Source organism: Purpureocillium lilacinum (genome assembly GCF_023168085.1).
Source record: "Purpureocillium lilacinum CBS 284.36 DNA, scaffold_8, whole genome shotgun sequence".
Classification (NCBI taxonomy): Eukaryota; Fungi; Ascomycota; class Sordariomycetes; order Hypocreales; family Ophiocordycipitaceae; genus Purpureocillium; species Purpureocillium lilacinum.
The window spans coordinates 118,127-140,285 of record NW_027072118.1 but is presented as its reverse complement, the minus strand read 5'-3'; the positions used below and the strand labels follow the sequence as shown (position 1 = coordinate 140,285).

General features: G+C 59.5%; 6 protein-coding genes across 6 annotated transcripts; 3 read left to right on the top strand and 3 right to left on the bottom strand.

Moving 5' to 3' along the window:
* Nucleotides 1–154: 154 nt before the first annotated feature.
* Nucleotides 155–1,174, top strand: PLICBS_009902 (uncharacterized protein; the record flags this gene model as incomplete). Its single annotated transcript, XM_018328081.1, has 1 exon — nt 155–1,174. One exon carries the CDS (start codon nt 155–157, stop codon nt 1,172–1,174), a length of 1,020 nt encoding a protein of 339 aa, XP_018173314.1.
* Nucleotides 1,175–1,778: 604 nt separating this feature from the next.
* On the top strand, nt 1,779–2,369 carry PLICBS_009901 (uncharacterized protein; the record flags this gene model as incomplete). The annotated part of the gene is made up of 2 exons (XM_065601746.1): nt 1,779–1,873; nt 1,997–2,369. The coding sequence occupies 2 exons, from the start codon at nt 1,779–1,781 to the stop codon at nt 2,367–2,369; spliced, it is 468 nt and encodes a 155-aa protein (XP_065457818.1).
* A 2,629-nt stretch (nt 2,370–4,998) lies between these two features.
* Nucleotides 4,999–6,147, top strand: PLICBS_009900 (uncharacterized protein; the record flags this gene model as incomplete). Its single annotated transcript, XM_018328082.1, has 2 exons — nt 4,999–5,363; nt 5,448–6,147. The coding sequence occupies 2 exons, from the start codon at nt 4,999–5,001 to the stop codon at nt 6,145–6,147; spliced, it is 1,065 nt and encodes a 354-aa protein (XP_018173315.1).
* A 271-nt stretch (nt 6,148–6,418) lies between these two features.
* PLICBS_009899 (uncharacterized protein) lies at nt 6,419–9,971 on the bottom strand (the record flags this gene model as incomplete). Its single annotated transcript, XM_065601745.1, has 5 exons — nt 6,419–7,482; nt 7,552–9,192; nt 9,247–9,530; nt 9,591–9,817; nt 9,921–9,971. 5 exons carry the CDS (start codon nt 9,969–9,971, stop codon nt 6,419–6,421), a joined length of 3,267 nt encoding a protein of 1,088 aa, XP_065457817.1.
* Nucleotides 9,972–11,715: 1,744 nt separating this feature from the next.
* PLICBS_009898 (uncharacterized protein) lies at nt 11,716–12,663 on the bottom strand (the record flags this gene model as incomplete). The annotated part of the gene is made up of 2 exons (XM_018328084.1): nt 11,716–11,720; nt 12,135–12,663. The coding sequence occupies 2 exons, from the start codon at nt 12,661–12,663 to the stop codon at nt 11,716–11,718; spliced, it is 534 nt and encodes a 177-aa protein (XP_018173317.1).
* Nucleotides 12,664–13,851: 1,188 nt separating this feature from the next.
* PLICBS_009897 (uncharacterized protein) lies at nt 13,852–16,220 on the bottom strand (the record flags this gene model as incomplete). Its single annotated transcript, XM_018328086.1, has 3 exons — nt 13,852–15,284; nt 15,348–15,890; nt 15,953–16,220. The coding sequence occupies 3 exons, from the start codon at nt 16,218–16,220 to the stop codon at nt 13,852–13,854; spliced, it is 2,244 nt and encodes a 747-aa protein (XP_018173319.1).
* Between the last annotated feature and the right edge of the window lie 5,939 nt (nt 16,221–22,159).

Here is a 22,159-nt window from a genome sequence, read left to right as displayed (position 1 = left end):
CGGCGGTGAAGCAAGCCATCGCCAGACCTCCTGCTCGCACCTTTAAAGTCGACAAACCAGACCTCGTCGGCCACGACTCGAGTGACGCCGACACATAGCACACCCATACACACACACGTCCGACCAAACGGCGCTACACACGCAATCACACGAAATGTCTCTGCCACAATCATACAAGGCCGTTGTCCTCGACAAGGTCAACGCGCCCTTCGTCCTGAAGGATGTCCCCCTCAAGCACCCCGGCCCGGGCCAGATCCTTGTCAAGGTACGCGCCTGCGGTGTCTGCTTCTCGGACGTGGGCACCGCCGAGGGCCACATGGGCGACGTCTTTCCGCGTGTCCCCGGCCACGAGATCGTCGGCGACATCGTCGAGCTCGGCGAGGGCGTCTCCAACCTCACCAAGGGCCAGCGCGTCGGCGGGCCCTGGCACGGCGGCCACGACGGGCACTGCCGGGCCTGCCAGCGTGGCCAGTTCCAGATGTGCGACAACGCCGCTGTCAATGGTGTCTCTCGCGATGGTGGCTACGCCGAGTACGTGCTGCTCCGCGCTGAGGCCGTTGTGCGCGTCCCCAAGGACATGGAGCCCGCCGACGTCGCGCCCCTGCTGTGCGCTGGCGTGACCGTGTTCAACGGCCTCCGCAAGATGCACGTCGAGCAGGGCGCCCTGGTTGCCGTGCAAGGACTTGGCGGCCTGGGCCACCTAGCCGTGCAATACGCCAACAAGATGGGCTATGAAGTCGTCGTCCTGTCCTCGGGGGATGACAAGGCCGCCTTCGCGACAGAGCTTGGCGCACACCACTACATCAACACCAAGACGAAGGACACGGCCAAGGAGCTGCAGAAGCTGGGTGGCGCCGACATCATTGTCCAGACGGCCCCCAACCCCGAGGTCGTGAGCTCGCTCGTCTATGGCCTCGCCGCAGGAGGCAAGCTCTTGTCCCTGGCGCCCGTCGGCCCCGTGGCTGTCGACACCGTCCCCATGACCCTCAAGGGCCTGAGCGTCCACGGCTGGCCGAGCGGCCACGCACTCGACAGCGAGGAGGCGATTCGGTTCGCCTCGCACCACGGCGTGCGATGCATGGTGGAGAAGTACCCCTTGTCAGACGTGCAAAAGGCCGTGGACAGCCTCAAGGCCGGAAAGCCGCGCTTCCGCAACGTGTTGGTCATGGAGTAACTATTGTCGGCCTGGCGATTTGGATCTTGTATTGTGGCTGGCTGGGGATGGCGTTGGGGATGGTGATGCCTGAGACATTATGGTACGGTCAAAAGTTAGATCATCTCATTGAATGCAGCTGCTGGAAAGACCGTGAATGCTTGCGCAGAGAGTGAGGATGGGAGGTTGGTAGCTTGCGCAGTACATGCCCTCGAGATCCGGATGTCGCGCCGCCGGGGACCCTGGCCGATGTGGGGCCGGACCCCGAATGCCGGCTCCGGCCGAGCTCCGACCGAGGAGTACCGGTGCGTGCGTGCGTGCGAAGCAGTCGTCGTCATGTCGCCTGCGTGAAATAATTCGCATCCTATACCTCGATGACAGGCGCGCCCTTGGGCGACGACAAGGCGCCTTGCTGGAGTCGGCCCAGAACAATCCAATGGGGCGTCAGACTCCCGCTGTCGCCGGGCGGGGACTCGAGCTGACTGCTTCCTGTCACAGCTGGCATAAATGTTGACGAGCATCTCCTCCGAGTCCCGTCCTTGATTGGAAAAAACCATCGTGACCGCATCTCAAGACAGACGCCACAGTTCACAACCTCGACACTTGACAGCTGCAAAATTTGACCATGGCCGAGCAAGAGTCCAAGCCCCCGTTGCCTCCGTTCACCCTGGAGACGGCGCGCCAAAAGGTCCGAGCCGCCGAAGACGCATGGAACACACGGTAGCTCACGCCCTGTTTCACCCTCTGGGCCAGTGCCTGCTTGCTTGCATGCATGTCTGCCTGCTTGTCTTCCCACCCGATAGATGTACCACGCACCGTGCTGACAGGCGAGCGCTACAACAGGGACCCCTCGCGCGTCAAGATGGCATACACGCCCGACTCCATCTGGCGCAACCGCTCCACCTTCCTGCAGGGGCGCGACGCCATCGAGGCCTTCCTTACGGACAAGTGGTCGCGCGAGAACGGCTACAGGCTGCGCAAGGAGCTGTTTGCCTTTGAGGGAAATCGCATCGCGGTGCAGTTCTGGTACGAGTGGCACGACGAAGGGGGCCAGTGGTGGCGCACGTACGGGCTTGAGGACTGGACGTTTGCGCCCAACGGGCTGATGCGCAAGAGGCAGATGAGTGGGAATGATGTCTCCATCAGTAACGAGGAGAGGTGGTTCAAGGACGGCGTCGACGTTCATGATGTGGACATTTCGGAGAAGCACTGGTAGGCTGGAGGTCATGGCCGCGTTCTGGTGTCGTGTACTTCGTCACTGTCGTGCAGAATTGTTGCGCTCGCGCTCGCGCTCGCAGAAAGCACTGGCATCACGAGCGCCCTTGCTGAGAGTCCAGTCATCCGTGCGACATTAAACGTTGCGTGAGCAAGGCAGCAGAGGAAGCAGCCAGGCTTTGAGGGCTGGAGAGTCGTGGACAAAAGCCTGCCCAACGACTTGGAGTCACCAAAGCGCCAGTCCGATTGTACGTGCGACGGGCCGCGTTACCCGACGACGCGGTTGCATGTCATCCGTGAACGGGTAAGGGGGCCCCGGTTGGCCGATTTCTCGCTTTGCTGGGTTGGTGTGGTGCGTCTTGGATAGCAGCAGCGTGATTCCTCCTGTGCCCCCTGTACATGCGTCCAATCTGACTGCATAGTTCGTGCTGGTGTAGATTGTTGCACATAGTAGTCCTCCCCTGTAAGCTGTGAGGCTGGCCTGTCGGCCAGTGAGGCTGGTATGCGTCCTGTGTGCGACCGTCATACTTGACCAGCGCATGATTGAAGCCGCAGCATGGAGCAGAGTGCCACCTGAACCGTGACCCGGACCAAGCGGCTCTGCTCAAGCCGCGCACCAATGCATCAAGTTCAACAATGGCTAACGAAGCAAAGACTGATGCGGAGCGCCGGGGAACCCGAACCCAGGTCCTGTGGGACTCCTGGGCTCAACCTTGGCTCGCCATTCACGCCCGTCTTCGATGTGTCGATGAGCTGGAATTTTGTCCTTGGCCCACTTCTGAGTCCCGACGCATGCTTGTCCGCAACGACCCATGCGAAATCGTGAAAATTATTGCAGGCCACTCCGTATGGCGTGGCTAGCCAGTCTTATTCTACTGCTACTGCCTGCGGTGGCGGCAGACCCGGAAGCTTCGTTCACATTTCCTACTGAGAAGGGTCTCAAGTTCTCCGCGGGAGATACTATCGATGTGGGTTGGAAGTCGAACATCAGGTACGCTTCTCTTTGGCTATTCTGTATGGGAAACGAAGAAATAAAGCTAGGTTCGTACATGACCAGGAACTCCTCCCCCAGGGTTAGTGATTAGGAACTTGCGCGAGAATCTAACACGTGAAATACAGTATACCACCAAGCAGTAAACGGAGGAAATGCCTCAGAGCTGGTCACCTTCGGCTTTGTCATTGACTCGGATCGCTGCTGGTTTAATATACGCGATGCCGAGGACGAGCAGGGGCGGGGAGCGAACAGCGTCCAATTCGCCCTATCGTGGAGCCCTCGCACAGGAACGACGTTGGGTCTCGGCGGTTCGACCGCAACGACGACTAGCCTAGCTCCAAAGAGCTCAAGAAAGAAGTCCCAGACAAAAAAAGTAGATTCAACGAGCTCTTTGCATACATTGACATCAAGCACGTCGTCCTTTACGAGCGTGTCGACCGCACAGACTTCGACATCGCGTGGGGCGTTGACTCCAGTCAACACATCCACGGCGAGAGACGCCAAGCCGACGGTGCCAAACAAGAGTGACTCGCCAAGAGGCAATGACGATCTCGACATTGGAACAAAAGCGGGTGTTGGAGTCGGTGCAGGCCTGGGAGGCCTCGGTGTTTTGGCTATTGTGATTGCCTTTTGTGTGGTGATGGGAAGACGGGGAGAGCGTGAGGCAAGGCACAACCTGCTAGGAGCTACTGGAGGAAAGTTCTCTCAGAGACGACACAAACACGGCCTCCAGGTACAGCAACCTCGTCAAGTCTCCGAGCTCTATTGGCAGCGGGGCCCGCGGGAGCTGCCTTGAGGTGGTCAGACCCCGTAGCTGGCAGGACACCCTGGAAAGGGAGCGGCCCGTCCCTGACAAGGTGGACACGAGAGGGTATCCCACGCCTTTATATGAAGGACTAAGTCCAAGACGCGGGGGACAGGGTCCAGTGTTCTCCCTTCAACTGCCTATTGTAATGCTTTGCGGCTGCCTTGTGGTTTGTGAAACGAGCAGGAGGCGAGCTTTGCATGCGGCTTGTGCGTCGGCATCATAGGTGTCATGCACCTTGGGCTAATTCAGAGATGTTCCTGACCGGCGGCAGACGGTCGAAACCAAGGGGGCCCGCCACGGCCGGTAGTAGGTTGCCGAGGGGAAACAAGCGAGTCGAAGGGCGGCCCGCACCGATCTTAACACCGAAGAGCGACTACGAGTACATGACCATGCCGACGGCCGTCCCTGAAACGAGCGTGTTGGTAGGATGACACACTGCATGGCCAGAAATAGCACCGGGCGCATCGTCCGGTCCAGGACGATTGGCTTGCGGGAGGGCTTCTGAGTGGGCACCGCGAACGCCTCATGGGACCAGCACAGACTCCCACGCGGTTTTCCGCAGAGCCTCCGACAACTAGACCATGACGTTGATGCTTCAAATCACCCAGGCTCGAGAATTTGGCGCAGAATGCACAGCCAACAGGCGCCCCGCGGGCCGCAAAGGCACCCACTGCCTCGTCTCACGCGGCCCCTTATGAAGGCAAGGCCCTCCCGGAGACTCGAGGAGCGAGAGATGCTTTCTCACCCAGACATGCCGTGCCCCCCCGAATCTCTGACACCTGACCACCAGGACAGCCGGACCCGTCGTTACCGCTGCGATAGTTCGCCATGCCCTTCGCGGCTGTCTTGCCCTGGGTCGTTCTCGGCCTGTGCAGGCCGTCACTCGGCGCTGCCTTGACCATTCCCGACGACGCGGCGAGGCCAGTCATCACGCCGGCGCCGGAATTCCCTCTGAATCCTCGGGGAGAGTACTCGGCCCTGTCATCAACGTGCGGCTATCTCAACGGTGACCCGAGGAAGCCTCGCTTCGCCCCTTCGGGCTCGGCATGTAACTGGAGCTCCACGTACTGGGGCTTCTGCGCGACGTCGGACTTGGATAAGTGCACGATATACGCAACGTGCATCGACAGTTATGGCTGTAATGGCGGATGCCCGGGAACAACAAAGTCAAAAGACTACACGGCAATCACCTGGTCAGTAACACATTGATCCTCAGTGGAATAACACGTATGAGCCGGGCGACATTAAAGCTGACTGGGTTGCGAACAACGCCACAGTCCCTCTGGACAGTACTGCTCGACTGCCCTGTTGAGTTACAATGTTCAGCAGACCAATGCCATTGGGTCATACACATTCGTCACCTGCGGCGTTGAGGCTGCGACCGCCCACTACATAGTGTCACCAACGATGCTTTTGGTCGACACATCGGCAGTGCCCACCAGCACTGCCAGCCAAGGGCAGGTTACTTCGTCGAGCAAGTCGACCGCACCAGCGGGTGCCTCGCCCGACGGCAGCCCGACCAGCTCGCCGGCGCAACCCAGCATCATCGCATCTGGCAGCCAGCAGCAAAGCTCCGTCGCGGCCATTGCCGGCGGCGTGGTGGGCGCCCTCGCCGTATTGTGCGGCTCAGCCTTTGCTATCTTTTTCCTCGTGAGAAGGAACCGCCGCAAGTCTGAGAAGTCCAACAGTGCGGGGGCGACGGGCGACGGGGACGACCAGATGGACGACAAAACGCAGATAGTGTCCATTGGCTACAGGGCCCAGGACGACTCGCGGATTAATACCGACGTGGACGCGAGGAGCGAGCTGCCGGCCGATGTCATGAGCCGAGACTCTCCGGTAACAGGAGACATAAGGAGCATGTGCTTCAGCATGCCGCCGTCGACGACCGACTCGGTCGTATTACCACCGTGGGCGGCTTCGGAACTGCCCGTGCAGTATTCCAGGATGTCGCATCGCGCAGAGATGCCGGGCTGACCAGCTCGTCACCAAGGCAGAGCGGTGTGTTAAATTACCTGGGAGCTCCACCGGACTTGGGAGCCTCTCGCGGACTTGTTCCAGACTTCATTGCTTTTCCGCCTGGCCTCAGTGGCCACATGCATGAACCTTATCGGACTGGACCAGGATTTTCTGCTCGGACAGGCGCTGAGGTACATCACGCGCGAGGAAAAGGCTGGGGCGCATTTGCCATTACGATTATATTCGAAATAATAACTACTTGTACATATACCAGGCTCTGTGCTGGAGTTTATAGCATCAGTCTCGGCTCATGCAGCGGCGCCTCGTCAAAGAAGACCGTGATCCTGCCCTTGTCGTCCATGATCGCCGCCTTGTCCGAGACCGGCGTATACTTTCTCGTGTGCGCCACCTCCTGCCGGCTGACCCTGGCCTCATCCCTGGGGATCCAGAGCGTCGGCCGCGGAGCCCACACCTCTGGCGGCGTGAACTCGCAGAATCGTTTCCGCGGGCCTGGCGGGTATTCGATCTTGGGTCGGTGCTTCTCCTCCGGCTCGATCAGGGCCTCGCGCAGCGCGACAAAGTCCTCGTACTCTTCGGGATGCAGCCATCGCGCGACGAGGCCGGGGGGCTTCTTCGGATCGCGCTTCGCGCCTGTCCAGAGCGCGACCTTGTCGAAGGCGTCGGTGATGCCGGAGCGTGATGCCTCGGACTGCATCTTAGACTTCGTGGTGTGCTTTAGCCATTCGGCGAGGGTGGCCTTGATGCTTCCCGCGCCTTCGAGTGCCCGCTCGCTCGTCACTATGTGCTCCTCTTCGTCTTCGGTCTCGATGCCCTCGTCATCGTCGTCGATGAAGTCGTCGTTGTCGCCGTCGCCGCGACCGTCCTGTTCCTCGCCAAAGGTTTGCGTGGTATCATAATAGTCGTTGTTTGCCCCTGTCTCGTCGCCTTCCTCCGCCGCGCGTGCCCTTGCCAGCTCCCGCGCCCGCTCTTTGGCCTCACGCTCCTCTCGCTGCACATCAGGCTCCATCGCCAGCGTCTGCGGAAGGTTTTGCAACAGTGGAGCAATCGCGTCGCCTAGCGATAGGTGCACCAGTCCTGTAAAGATGAAGAACATCACCATCATGGCCAGGGGGCCGAACGCCAGGTGCAGCGCAAAGAGACCGATCAGACAGATCTCGGCAAGGTAGAGCCCTATTATGAGGTGGAGCAGTGCGCGGGGGTAGAAGAGGCCCTTGCTGTCAAAGTCGGAATCGTAGACGTAGAGGAGGTTGTATCGCCAGACGAGGCGCATGGCCGCCATGCCGCCAGCGGCGAAGACGAGAATCAGAGGCGCAATGCACGCGTAGCTCATGGCTGTGAAATGCGAGTCAGCAAACAGGAAAACATTCTGCACGAAACGCAGTAACGCTCCGTTGAACCTACCGATAACGCCCATATTGGCAAAGACGGGGAACACGCCGCCCCATCGCGCCGGCCGCAATCGCCGCCACGCCCGGTATCTCGTGCGTGGCAAGCTGCTCATCTTGTCGAGGCCGTAGTGCCGTATCAATGCAAAGACATGCAAAAGATCGGTCCCGCTGCTGGCGAGGCATTGGATGAGGATGTATGAGAGGTAGAAGTTGGAGGCCATGGGTAGATTAGTGGCCAATATGTCCTTGGCCTTGATGGGGTTTTCGAGGATGTCGGTAAAGGCGGCAGACGCCGCCGACGTGAGGGTCGTGATGAGAAAGACCTGGACAACCTGGAATGCAAAGTAGCCATTTTGGACAAACAGCTCAACCATGGTCACAGTAGGGATGCCGGCCACTCTGCCGCAGAAGCGCAACATGATGGGCACGGCCGCCATCCACAGTGACAACGCGATGGCCGGGACGAAGCCCTGGAGGAAGTTGACAACGACCGAAGGCAGCTTCAGCAGCCACGATAGGACGATGATGTTCTTGGCCAGGAAGTCGATCTGCGATATGAGCCCGATGGCGGCCGATGGTATGGACCAGAATATGACGGCGAGGGTAACGAGCGACAGCACGAAGAAGCGCCGGGCGATGCGCTCCCACCAAGACATGCGCAGCGACTTCCAGATGACTTCGTCGGGCCGCACGCCCAGGAGGCGCGACGACATCTGCAGCGGCCGGTGATGCACGAGCACCTGGTGCGCCGCCTGTGCGCTCTCCTGGGTGTGGAACTCGATGAAGGCCGCGGGCAGCGTGGCGCCCTCTCCACGGCGGACCTGCTTGCGCATCTTGTAAATCTGCACGTTGAGCTCGCGCAGACGGTTGCGCGTCCACCGAATCGTGTCGACGCGGCGGAGAAAGTTCCCCAGGGGCCGGTGGTAGGGCCGCTGCTGCACTGGAATATACTGCGCCGCGACGGAGCCCCTGACGTCGGCAAGCTTCGGGTCGAGACCGTACGGATGGGCGTACTCGTCTTCTTCGTCGTCCCGTTTCGTATCGCTCGTGTCGGTTCTCACAACATGAACTGCCTCGTCGGCCTCGGCGTCTTTCTCATCCGCCTCCATGGTTGCTGCACCGGGGAGCTCGACAACGACGCATCCCCCTCGAGCTTCCATTTGGCTGTCGTCGCTGATCGAGTTCGTGCCCACTGCGACGAGGTCCTGCTGCGAGAGGACGGAGTCCGAGTGCGGTAACTGAGATTGCGCCGCGTCGTCCTGCTTCAACTCGTGAGTCTCCGATGTTGCCATCGTCTTGCTTGCCCGCCTCGCCTCCTTCGCCTCCTTCTTGGCCGTCTTCTTCGCCTGCTTCACCCTCGCCGCATTGGCCTTGCGGATAAGCTCCACCTCGGCCTTCTCCAATCGCATGGCCGTCTGCTCGCGCTCCTTGACCATGTTGGCCAGCGCCTTGGTCGTCCGCGGGATGGTGACGCGCTTCACCGAGTCGCCGTACAGCTTGCGAAGACGTCGCTCGTTGAGATAGGACTCCGGCACGCACTGCAGCAGAATGGTGCGCGAGGAGATGCGCTCGGCGTAGTACGGGGATGACAGGTACGCCTGGCGAATGTTGATGTAGTAAATGCACTCGCGCACAATCATGTACAAGACAAATCCTGGCGCGCGTTAGCAAGAGGCGGCACCCAGGGTCATACAGGAGGAGTTCCCACCGAAAAAAGCCCATGCCATGAAGGCATGGGCATACAGCCTGCCCGGGTCTTTGACATTGCCTATCGTCAAGAGGTCCAGCTCAGTGAGCCCGCCGCCGCCGGTCGCGTGTATCGGAAAGAGAACGGGCCAAAGAATGAGGCAGCCTCCGACGCAAATGTTCCTCAAGACCTTGAGGAACCGCAGGAAGAAGAATGCATCGAGCGAGCCATTGTTAAGGACCACTGTGTCCGAAACCTTGAAAAAGGGCACGACCCAGTTGAGCCAGCCAGAGGGGAGGGCCTTGCTTGGTAGTCTTCTTTGATGAGCCAAGGATCGGATAAGGTCACGCGAGCAGGGCACTCACTCTGGCGCTCGCAAGGCGGATATGGTTCTCGGCGCATACACGCGCGTGCACCTGCGCCGCAGCACGACGAAGATGACGACACACACGGCAACGTAGATGGCAATGGGGATGAATGTGGCGCCCAGCTTGCCCAGCGACGACGTCTTGTTGTTGGCCGACGTACTGAGCGTCCCGCCGCCGGACGAGTCACCTCTGCCGGACCCGACTCGAGGGTCTTTGCCGCCTTTCTGCAGCCAGCCGGTTAGCCATACTCATTGTCGCGCTCAGCCCGCGTACGACGGGCTCAGCGTGGTCTGGCGGCGAAATCTGGGGTGTAGGAGAGAGGCGTACAAAGATGTCGAGAAAGCCTCGCCCCTCGAGCAGGTTGCCGAGGGTGGCCATGGCGGCCGGATGGATTGGGGTGACGGGGATCAAATCGATGGAGGCGGCGGGGTTGGCCGTCAGACGATGCTGGGAGGATCCAGTATCCGTGGAGGCTGCATCGTCGTCGAGCCACGAATCTGGCTGCACAGGTCGACGAGGCGGCGGTTGAAATGAGAGACGGGGAGATTGAACGAAGGGGATCAACGCCCCAGAGCAACAAGACGCTGAAAGAGGATGACAGATGACGACGGATCAACGATGGGGGGAGGAAGAAGAAGAAACGCTTGCCAATCCCACCACCTCTTCCAGCGCCTCGGGCTCAGCTGCCGCTGAAATGGGTGTCAATCGTGCGCTAGAGGAATTGCTTTTGCCAGTTCTGTAACCCCTGGACCCTGTGGGCTTTGGACGGCCTGGCGATCAAGGGGGGGTGAGGCCCCCCTGGCCACGCAAAGACTCGAGCGCCGCCACGCGCCGCCAATCGGATGTCCCATCTGTCCTCAGGTCTGAGCGGTGGGTGGGAGCGGGATCGGCAATTGGCCGTTGCGGCCCACAGCGATCATGGCCGTGGTGGTGTCTTGAACGGCCCTGGTGCTCTGGAGATCGCTGTTCATCGTGACTTGACTTGATCCCCGAGACCGGGGAGCCTCGTCAGTAAGACAAATCAGCCGCACCGATGACACTGTCAATGGCCCAACTGCTGCGTCTTGGGTACGGAGCACAAAGCCCAAGCCGCAATTAAAATATGACATGACCAGCAAGCGAACCTGGACAGTGATGGAGTCTTCAACGCGAGGCGGCACATCAGCCACCACGCCCCGCCCAGGACAGTGGAGCGTCCAAGATCTGCCCCTGTCGTCGGAAGAAATCACCAGATCCTCAATCCGCAGTGGTGCACGCACACGTGGGTGCTGGGAGACTCTGGAAGCATGACATTTATTTGCCTTGAGCAGTACGGAGGGCCTGGCATCGTGTCTGGCAAGCCTCCGCGTCCAGGGCATGTGCCGAGTAGAACAACCTCACATGCCCTTGGACGCCGCCGCGGCAGGGAATGCTGGGTGCCACGATTGGCGGCCTGCTGGTGTCTTCCCGTCGCACACGCAAAATGACGTGTCACGTCCTTCGTGTCGGTGACGGACCAGACGCGCCCCGCCTGCCGGGTCTGGCGCTATGGACACGACAGCATTGACAGCACGGCCATCAGACGTCAACGTCAGTCATGGAACCAAGCGAGCGATGGATGCATCTCCTGCCTTTTCCAAAACGCCCCTGGCCGCAGCGCCATGGAGCGAGTCAAGAGGCGGGTGGTGTCCCAGAGCCCTCCCCGGCTAGCCTAAACTTTGTCTCCCACCCTGCAACCGGTCCGGCGGGCTGGCCACCATCTGTGGATCCAGGCACCGGGTTTTGGGGCTGCACCAGCGAGCGTCGAGCGGCATGTCCGATTTGCTTGCCTGCTGCAAGTGAGCTACAGTTCGACGGCTCGCTTGGGGCGTCCAGGAACCCGTCTTCGGTCACGAGATACCACCCGGCATCTTCTCCAAAGAGCGCCCAAAACCCTCGCGAGCAACGGCACTAACGCAAGGGCTCTGGTTGCACAGTTGTGTCAGAAGCCGACATCGTTGCTTCCCGGGTTTTTGGTGGCGTCGGTGGTCCCAGACATTCGCCCGTGTGCATGCCGACCAGCTCCCGCCTGCTTGTCTTGTCTCGGACGCGACATGGGCGCTCGCCTGTTTGACAAGCAGGAGGCATCTGGTGTTGCCAGCATTTATCCTTTAACGTTCGCTAACCGTCAGCACCGAACGAGACACCCCTCTGATGGCCAGGGCGTGTACTGTAAACACAAGGAGACAACGAGCGTGGCAGTAAGTGGGTGGAATCAAGATGAAACCTGCATCGATGCGCCAGGTTGCCACATTCGTTAAAGTATTATGTACACTCGCTGTCAACGCCTTTAGAAGTACGCCTTGGTTGCTCCGACAGAAAAGCGGAAGAGTTGATGATGGCTTCCTTGTCGCGCACGGCTGCTCGTGGGGGTTTCGCTTGCGGTGTTTCTCCAATTGATCTGCCCCGGCCCTAGTTCCATGTCGTACCAACACTCGTGTACTGTACGAAGTACTCCGTGATGTGCGCCGCGAACCCATCAACAAGAGTTGGTTTCCCAGCCCTGGACTACAGTGCACATACTGTAGCCTTCAAGGTATTGCATGTAGCCCACGTATGCCTCCGGGTAGCTGTCGCTGCTTGGCCGGGTGGACGCGCCGATCACGTTCTTCCCACACTTCTGCGTCACAGCGTCCAGCATCCGGGGGATGAGCCATCTCGAGGTGTACGCCATATTCAGACCGGGGTTGCAGGCGAAAGCAACCACGTCGCCACGGCGCGAGTATATGGCCGGGAACCCGAACTGCTGAAACGGCCCAACCTGCCACTTGAGATCCGCGACGGCGGCCTCTACGTCCTTCTTGGGCAGGTCGTGGTAGCAGTGGCACTTGACATTTACCTTGTAGGCACGCTCGGCGCCAATGCCGATGTCGATGCCGATGGCGCTTCCTATACCATCCCTCTTCGAAACGAGGGGGTCGGCTACGCGGCGGTGCACTTCGTTGCCGGCGTCATCTAATGTGACCACGTACACGCCGTCTGTGGCGTTTCTGGGAAGGACGGCAGCGATGCCGAGGGTCGCAAGGCCGAGGAAGAGGGAGATGGCGCGCATGCTAGAAGCGTCTCAAGCGGAGGCAACAAAGCTGTTGGGTTGTCGTAAGGAGATCAATGATCAAAGCCGTTCGAAGTCAACGAGCTGTAAGGACAAGAGGCGGCCGGCACCAGACATATATCCACGAGAGTTGGATGAGCGAATGGCTATACCGTGTACGGAATTACGGATCCGCGGAGGCTCAAGGTCGCTACAGTGTTTGCAGCAAATACCATGGCTTCCTGTTATCTTCATACGTGCTGTACGGTGGTGCCAGGCACGTGCACGCTATGTTAAGGGCGAGTTGAGCCAACAACCCGGCGATGGTGGAGATGCCAGCCTCAGGATTGAAGGCATACCCCACAGTGTCGCGCGTCCTGTGTGTTTACTGTATGGACTGAGTGTTCCCATGACGGCTTCAACTCGCCGCGGAAGTAATCCCGTGCCCATCTATGGGTTGTGGGCGGGCCCGCGAGGCGCAGCAGAATCTCCATGGAGCTGGCGCGAATAAATCGAATGACGCCAACTATCCGACATTGTGTTTCAGCCTTTATTGTTTGAAGCGCACGTTGGCGAAGCTCAGTCCACTTGGAGCAACGTGCGGTCCGGTCGCTTCAGCCAACACGACATCAACGGCGCACATTGCTTGTGGACCCAAGGCGCGTTGGCCATCCGCCAGACAACATCTGTGGATCGTGTCCGAATGCCGGCCATCCTGACATGTCGTCTCGTACTGCCAGCCACTCGCCAGTGCAATAGCAGGTCAAGGCACAGGGCGACCAGAGCGTTGTCCCACCACGTGGCCAGGACGTCAGTCTACTACCCGCATGTACGTACTTGCGCCCGAGCCTTGTCGTATACACCAGTTGAGCTGCGGGTGCATGAGCCTTGCGAGCATTGAACACTGTGTGCGAAGATTCTCCCTGCGACTTTTGTCTCGTGGAAAGCGCCTAGTGGCCACTCAAGGCTCGGCAGGTTACATGAGACTCCATCCGACGTGCCTCCCACAATGGTTGCAGAGCGGACTACGCATGCCACGGCACGGCAGTTGACAGCGTCCCGTCATGGACCGAGTGGCCCCAGAGGTTCCGGAATGTGCACGCCGCCAAGGTACTCGGTAGATATCGGTATATTATGCCGTCCGTTCAAATCCACGACCCCTCATCGCGGGCGTCATGGGGTATCAGTCCATCGCTATCATTACTAAATTTAATACTGCCCAGGCAGGCCCATCGTTGTGCCCTTGACGACGCCATCCACTTCGCCCAGCGTCAGCGCCGCATTGACAACACCAGCCAGACCCTCGCCAGCGATCAGACCAGCAGCTACGCTAAAGGCGTACATCTCGAAGCTCTTGGCGTTCTTCTTCTGCCAGAAGTAGGCAGTGATGGAGCCGAAGAGAATCGCGTTGGCGTAGCCAGAGTCGACGCCCAGGACCCAGGCGACACCAATGGCCATCCAGTTGGGGAGCCAGTTGCGATACTTCTGTCGGTCGCCGACGAGGTAGAAGTTCTTGAGCACAGCCTGCAGCGCAGCGACGACGCCCATGACAATGGAGAAGATGGTGCAGGACAGCGGGATGGGGATCTTGTCCAGGGTCACGGCCTCGGCGACGGCCTTCCAGGCAACGACTGACGGCGCCTGGAATGGGCAGGAAGCCTGCTCCTTGGGGCTGACCTCCTTCCAGACACAGGGGTAGGCGGACATGAACAGGACGAAGATGCCGGGTGCAAGGAAGACGGAAACGAGGGCACCCATGGCCTGCGCGTAGAACTGCAGGTGGGGCGGCGTCTTGAGCAGGAAGCCGACGCGGAAGTCGCTGGTCAGGGAGGTGGCGACGTCGGCGCAGCCAGAGGCGATGTTACCAGCAATGAGGTTGACCCTCTGCGCGCTCTTGACATCCATGTGGCCCTTGGTGATACCACCGAAGACCAGCTGAGAGGCCTTGGCCGAGGCCGTCAGGGGCGCGGTATCGGTGACGGCACCGCCGTAGATGGAGAGGAAGGCAAAGATGAGACCCAGGATGCAGGCAAGGATGGCGAGGCCGGCGTTCATGTGGAACTGGAAGTGGCACACAAAGCAGGAAACGACGACCATGACAAGAGCACCGGTGATCCAGAGCCAGGTAGGGACCTGGTGTTCCGGGGGGGCAAAGTCCTGAAGCAAGCTCTCGCGCTCGTTGGCCTTGGCGGCCTGCTTCTCGAGGAAGGGGCTGGACTTGCCACGCTTCTGCATGTGGGTGTTGGCAGTGACGGCCAAGCTGCGGAAGGCAAGCTTGGCGCCGTCCCAGACGACGCGGAAGTGCAGCACGAACTCGACCAGGGAGTAGACGATGAGGACCATGACACCGGGCCACAGCATCCAGTAGCGAGGGCTGGGGACGTAGCCAGGCTTGCTGACGCCAGAGAGACTGTTGAAGCTGACCTGGCCGGCCCACTTGCCCTCCCCAATCTCGATGCCAATGCACTCGCCGTAGTGCACCAGGAGGGGGCCGATAAGGCCGTAGGCGACAACGGTGCCGCCCCACCAGGAGATGGCAGCGTTGAGGCCGACGAGGATGCCGGAGCCGAAGAAGGCGGGAGTCAGCTGTAGGTACCAGCCCCAGTTGTCGATGTTCAGCGCCCAGCTGGTGTAGTGCGACCCTGTTCTCGCTCGTCAGCATGCTGTATGCAGCAAAGCCGGGCAGTGTTCATGTCAGGACTTACAGGAGTGGATCCAGGCGAAGAAGTGCCAGTTGTGGAGGATGCCGTCCGCGTACTGAGAAACGACAATGTGGACGAAGGCACCCACGAAGGAGTAGCCTAGGGCCTTGATCTTCTTCATGGCGTCAGCGGCGCCCGAGCCCACGGCGTGCATGGAACGGATGGCCAGTGCCGTGGCCGTCGGCGTGGGGAAGACCATGTTGAGCTCGCGGGCGACGTTGATGATGAAGAACTTGCGCAGGGGCACTGCGGCAAAGAGGCCAAAGAAGGCGCAGATGATTGTGATGGTCAGGATTCGGGGAAAGTCTGACTTGGGGTCGTCGGACAGAAGGCCGAGTCTGTACATGGCGGGAAGACCGGCGACGAAGACACCAGCCATGCCACCAGCGCCCGTGGCGGACGCCTGGACGATGGAGTTCTCTTGGGGACCGAAGGGGCCGCCAACGCCGGCAAGGTTGGGCAGCGTCTTGGTGAGCAGCAGGATGACACCGTAGCCGAAGATGGCACCGAACATGTTGGCAGTGAAGGTGAAGCCAGTCTTGAGACCTGGTGGCGGGGGGCGGTTAGCTGACTGTACGTCACATTGAACAACGAGGGGCAAAGCATACCGAGATAGACGTTGGAGGCGTTGACCAGCGAGCCCAGCACGATGCCGGTCAAGACGGCACGGACCGTGAGCGGGTTCGTCTCGGGCGCGATACCCTTGACCTCGGGGAAGCTGACGAACAGGTCGGTGATCCTGTCCTCGTTGTCGTCCGAGTTGGACTTGGTGACGGAGGCGACATCGACGGCCTCGATGGACGGGTGCTTCTCGATGTTGCCCATGGGCGCGTACTGCGCATCGCGCGCGTGGATCGTGGGGGAGGCGTCAGCCATGATGGCGACGGCGGGAGCTGTCTCCGTAGGTCTACTCTGAGGTCTACACTGGACGAGCTCTGTGAAAGGGACACGAGGCCAGTCGAGTCAACGGCTGGCGACGAGGAGAAGCGGGCGGACGATGGGAAGACAAGACGCTGCGCACAGACGAAGCGGGAGCTCAGCGTCGTTATAAACGAAACGACCAGACCCCCAGCGCTCGCTGGTTTGTGCGCTGTTGCTGTCGCCATCTGCTGGCTCCTGTCCCTCCTTGCCTGTCCGGGCAGGCCCTTGAGGTCGCACTCGTGCTTCCCACGCATGCGACGATCCAGTCCCGACGTCGACACCCCCCGGCCGCATTGTCGATGTCCAGACTCCACAGCCAAGACGGTTCCTCGCCCCCTAGCACCACCCGCTAACGCCACTCTCTTGCGCTTGCATGCAAAAGATCCCTCCCGCACCCGGCCCCGTCCTCGCGCGGTGCTCGACAGAGGACGAGCCAGTCTTGCCAGTGTGGGCTCGCGGTGTCCGGGGAGGGGGTGAGCTCCCCTGGTTCGCCCCCGGACACAAGCAGCACAAGCTGGAGGAACTTTTTCAAGAAGCAGCAGGCAGGGTGCTGACGGGCGGGCGCGCCACTCCCTCACGAGGGTCTCTGGCCGCTCGAAACGGACGCCTGTCGCCTGCGATTGGCAGGCCGGCGGAAGCGACCGAGACCAACGGATCGACGAAGTGGGTTGGGCGCGGCGATGCCTCCGCCTTGCCTGGGCGGCCTTGCCTCGCCTGGCCTGGGACTTTGGGGCTCCGTATCTCTGTGTAATCTCTGCAGCGATGGCGCCGGCTATCTGTGCTGTCTGCCCGGCGACTTCAGCCAATTCGGTGGGTTGGCTGTCGTGCGACGGAGCATCTCATGCAGGATCATGCTTGCCGGCCGCGATAAGGACTGAAGTCGAGGGCCCCAGTTGATTCCCATCAAATCGCCTTGGGCAGAATGCCATTGATGCAAGCGACCGCAGCCAAGGTATTAATTCTTGGCTTCAAGCACCTCCCATGACAGGTAAGAGGGTCTTGGCAGATGTGTAGAAAGGACCCGAGGCATGGTTCCCCCGCTGAACAGGTCCATGTCACCAAGAGCTGCTTTTCCGGGAGCTCTGTCCAGCCTTCACGTCCAGCCTGAAGTGCCCTGGCCTGCAGTTCGCCACCAGGAGCACTATGGGCTGCCCGGCGCGGCGCCACGCGCAGCCGCATCTTGTTTCTGCCCGCCAAAAGGGCCCTGGCCCGAGGGCTCATCTGCCTCCCTCATCCCGCCGTGCTAGCCGCTTCTGGCCTCGCTGGCTTTCCAGAAGTTCGCCAGCTCGCGCGTGACTGCGCGACACTCGCTGACGGTGTGGTGGCACTCTGTCGTGGCCAGCTTCCTGAACAGGCGCTGGCGGCGGCATGGTGATCCTACTTTATGTCTATTTCATGCCGTAATAGCTGCCGCTGACCCGAGCCGGCGGGTTCCTGAAATGTCAGGACTCAGGACTCAAACATTGCACTCGTCTCTCTCGGACGGCGACTGTTGGAGCTTGCGCCCACGACCAGTGCCCGAAGGCATTTTGCTCGTCAAAACCGCCATCGCGACTTGGCGAGCTTGCAACGGAGAAATGCATCGTTTTGGGTCGGGGACTTTTGTAGCCACGGGCTGGGAGCGGTCCGGCCAGGAGCGAGCCCCTCGTGGCCGCCGAGGGCCAGCACCACCCACGCCCTTTGGCCCTCCTAGCACGCGTTCTCGGCCGATTACGCTCTGGCCCAGGAGGGCGCTTGGGCGCCACAGGGGTCGGCCGTGCAGTGGAGCCGGGTGGCATGGCTGCATGTGCAGGGGGGGCTCGATGCCGGAAGGGGGACCAACTCAACTCAAACACCACCCGCGTTTTCTGGGGTTGCGAACCACGCTTTGATCTGGGGGACTTTGCCATGGTCGTCTTCCCTGTATGTCGACTTGACATTGGACGCCAGGAGAAAGCGGAAGCTTCCCGTCTATAGAGGGCTCGCACTGTATTTGGTCGAAGTCAATGTCGCCGATGTTTCTGACGATAGCTCCGTACACAAAGACTGCTGGGGCTTCGAAAGGCTACGTACCATCTCCTCAAAGCTCGGTGTCACTTGTCGCGAGGTAAGACTGGTAGCTGGCCGACTGCACCCATCAGGAGATGCGGCGTGCAAAGGGCACTGCTACTCGACGCAAGTCAAAAATAGACCACCTCTTGAAAGGAAGAACTACATGTCTCCGGATCAGCCCGTAAATGATTCATCTTGCTAGCCTCGATTGACAGTGACAGAGCGGAACAGGCGCGCTGGAAAGCAACGGCACTCAGGCGCCGTCGCTCTCCCGTTTTCCGCCTCAATACCCCGGCCTGACCGCACGCGCTACGACCTGCAATGTGGCACATCCGCCCTCGTGGCGAGCAAAGTTGTGCTCACCTGGTGGTCCTGGCCCTGTCAGCCAGGTCCAGTGTGTGCTGCGTGACAGGCAGCCCATGCGTGGGCTGCCTCCATTCTCTCATGTCCCGCGCACCATCAGCTGGGCGGTGATGCTAACCATCACCTCGGGCTGAGGCGTCCCACATCCATCGCACTGGAATCAGTTGACGGCTTTGATGCACGGCATCCAGTCGTCGCACTGGCCACTCCTCAACTGGCTGGTGTCGGCGTCGTGCCAAGAGCCTCACGCGTGAGGAATCGGCGCTTCAGTTATGCTTATTCGCTCAGGCTGGGGAGAATCGGGAAGGTCGTTGTATTCACAGGCGCGTTGCTGGCGAAATGAGGTTCTGCAGTTGGGCGTGCGTGCGTCGGGCGGGACGGTCAGGCTTAACAGAAATAGCCTGTGCGTGGTATCCGTGCAGTTTCGCCTGCCAACTACCGGAAAGGACATGTCGAGAACTGGCGAGGCAAACAGTCTCCGAGAGTGTGCATTCAGTCAGTCGTCTCGACCCACAGTCTTTGCCCAGAGCCCGACGCCGACATGGACCAACTCTTTGCAAGGACTCGCCTAGCCACCCAAAGACTGTCCATCACCTAGTCGCAGGGTCGCTCGGACAAAGGATCTCTTGGTGGTCTTGGTTCTGCCCGCGATCTCAAATGTCGCCCCTGTCAGTGGCTGGGCCAATCCAGGGATAGCGCCGGGCTTCTCTGTTAACCTTTGCCACATGCATGCCAAGTGGACCAGTTCCAGCCTCCCGAGCTGGGAACCTTTGCATCTCTTGGCTCCGCCGGGCTGCTGACACCCACCAATGTCTTTACGTACGAGGACGGGTGCAGTCAGGCGCTGGGTTGGCCTCGGATGGTGACAAAAATAATCTGCCCCTGAGAAGCAAAGCGCGCCGCGCTTATGTGGACGAGGATTTCTGTCGCTGTCCATTCAGACCTGACCTGTCAAGAGCTGTCCGAACCGTGGGAACCTTTGCTCTTTCGCCGGCCGGCTGGGACGAATCCCCGCACAAGAGGTCCTGCTCCCCAGTTGTTGGTGCCAAACCTCGGTCAATTCCGTTTGGGGCAACAAGGAGCGCCTGTCCGTGGCCCGGCCAAGATCATGATACGGCAACTAACCGCGACCACGGATCCATCAACGAGGAACTATTGCTTGTCGGTATCAGTCTACTTCGCAATGCCCTGTTTGTCGGATTTGGGAATGGGTCTTTGCGTGCCGAACTTGCCGACCATGGCAGGCGATAACACCAAGACGTGATGCATGGCAATGACATGTCGATAGCCACAAGAGACCTGCACACCTGCTGAGCAAGACCTTAACGGCCATTTGAGGACGCCGATGGGTGACGCTGTCCAGGGCAAGAATCCGGCTGCTTCCAGTCCCCACAGACAACTGCTCTACCAATCTCTCGCTCGCCTCCACGTGATAATATATAGTGTTCTTCCCGTTCGATCTGTTCCCTGCGATGTTTGTGGACTGACTCGGGATGGTTCGAGTTGAGATTCAACGAAGACCAAAACTCCACCACGTCGAATTCTGGGGTGCATGAGGCCCGGCCTGCGGGAAACCCCAGACGGATGAGCCCGCACTCCCCAGACTAATACCTCCGCGAATCCCCAGAATCGCTTTGCCACGAGGCCCGAGATGGAGTTGTACGTAAAATCGCCCCAGTCGACACGACGTTGCGAGGCTCGGCTTAGCATGATGTTGTGAGACGCTAGCCGATGCAAGCCGCTTCGAGCAAGGGAGTCGTCCACACGTGGGCGACGCGACGCGTACCCTAGACTACGATTGCTGTCTGTCGACATCTCGCCAATCCATCATGCAACTTACTGAACGAGCTGAATTGAAGTGTGAAACGTTAAGAGAGAGAGAGACTGGGCGTGACTCCGACCCCGTCAAATATTTTAACCGGCCGTTCGAGAGTATGCAGCCTCTGGACGTCGCTGAGACGTGTCGTGCCGTAATTGGGAACATATCCAGGTGAAGCAAGGTCCAAGTGAAGGACAGTGGCAATTTTGTCCACATGCAAGAAGTCGCAAGGAAAATGACAACTGCATGCAATGTACTTGGGAGCATGCAACATGATGCAACCGGCCAATCGACTGTCGTCCGCATGGCCGCCACTGTGGTATTGTCCTCAGAAGCTGTAGGAACCGTCTACGCCGTTCCCTGATATCACTCAAGTTCTCCGACATTTGGCAAGTTCCACTTTCTCCGGATTGATGTTTGACACTGCCATGCCCCAAGATTCCTGTGACTTCCTCTGAGTCTTTTGTTTCCACCGTTCCCATGGTTCCCGAGATTCCCACAATGTCTACAATGCCGTGGTGGCCGCGGTACTCACGGTTCCCCTCGTACCCACCTTGTCTACAATGTCCGACGTTGACGTGTCCGCGACTCCTATAGCCTCTGACCGATGATACAGTTGTCAGCGGCGGTCAAGCTAGTTAAGTACATCTCTAGTGGCGCCTGAGCGATTGCTGCAATGATCGAGAACAGTGACAACACACCGGGGTCATTTCACTGCCTCAATCACACTGCACTGCCTCTGTGCTGGTGTAAGCCACGACATTGGCAATTACAAGCCGAGCGTCACGCCTGAAGCCATGCTAGAGCGTCCTGGATACGTTTTCCAACGCCAATGGAGCTTCCCAGCGCCTTATGGTAGCAGGATGTCATTCTGCGCTGAAGCTCAGTTCATCATCAGTACCTGCAAGGGCATGGCCTTGACAGCCCTTCAATTCTCACTTTCAACCCCAGCGGACAAATGCCGACGCATGGGGCTGTTCTTTTACAAGCAAAGCATCCTAAGGGCGTACGTTCAGTTCAAAAGCCGCGACAACGTCCATGCATCAGCGCCCAGACAACGATCGCACGGTTCAGGCTATGAGCAATGTATCCTAGTGCGCCCCCCACTTTGCTGCCGTTTTGTCCAATTCCAAGAAGGCGACAATGGCAAGTCCGTCCTTTCTTTTGACGAGTCGAGTGCGCGAGGTGGGGAACCGTGGCAGCCAACTGCGATGACTCTTGACTCTGAGGATCGGTAACATGGGTCGCGATCCTGTTGATGCAGACATTCAGAAGACGAAGCAATTTGGAACGGCGTTTAGAGGCGCAACAATTTCGAGATCATGAAATACAATGCAAAACAAATGCCTTGGGTCTTACAGCTGTAGGTCGTAAGACCCTACACGCCCTCAAATGAACGAGCACAACCTCCATGGGTCTAATCCATTGATTTATCGCCACGACTTGAAAAAGGCACCAGCAGTGGACTTGAGAAATGCCATGCCGTCGAATGTGATGTATTTTACCCATTCAGGAAGCATTGTAACGATACGTAGCTTGCTCTTGCCTTGGCTTATGCCACTTGCGATCCTGTGCCTCACAACCGATGTCTATGAAGCTGCCGCTACAACGACCCCAGGAAGCACTCGCGTAGGCGTCTATCGGGCCATCGGCACTCATAGACGCGAGCGATGGCGGCCTC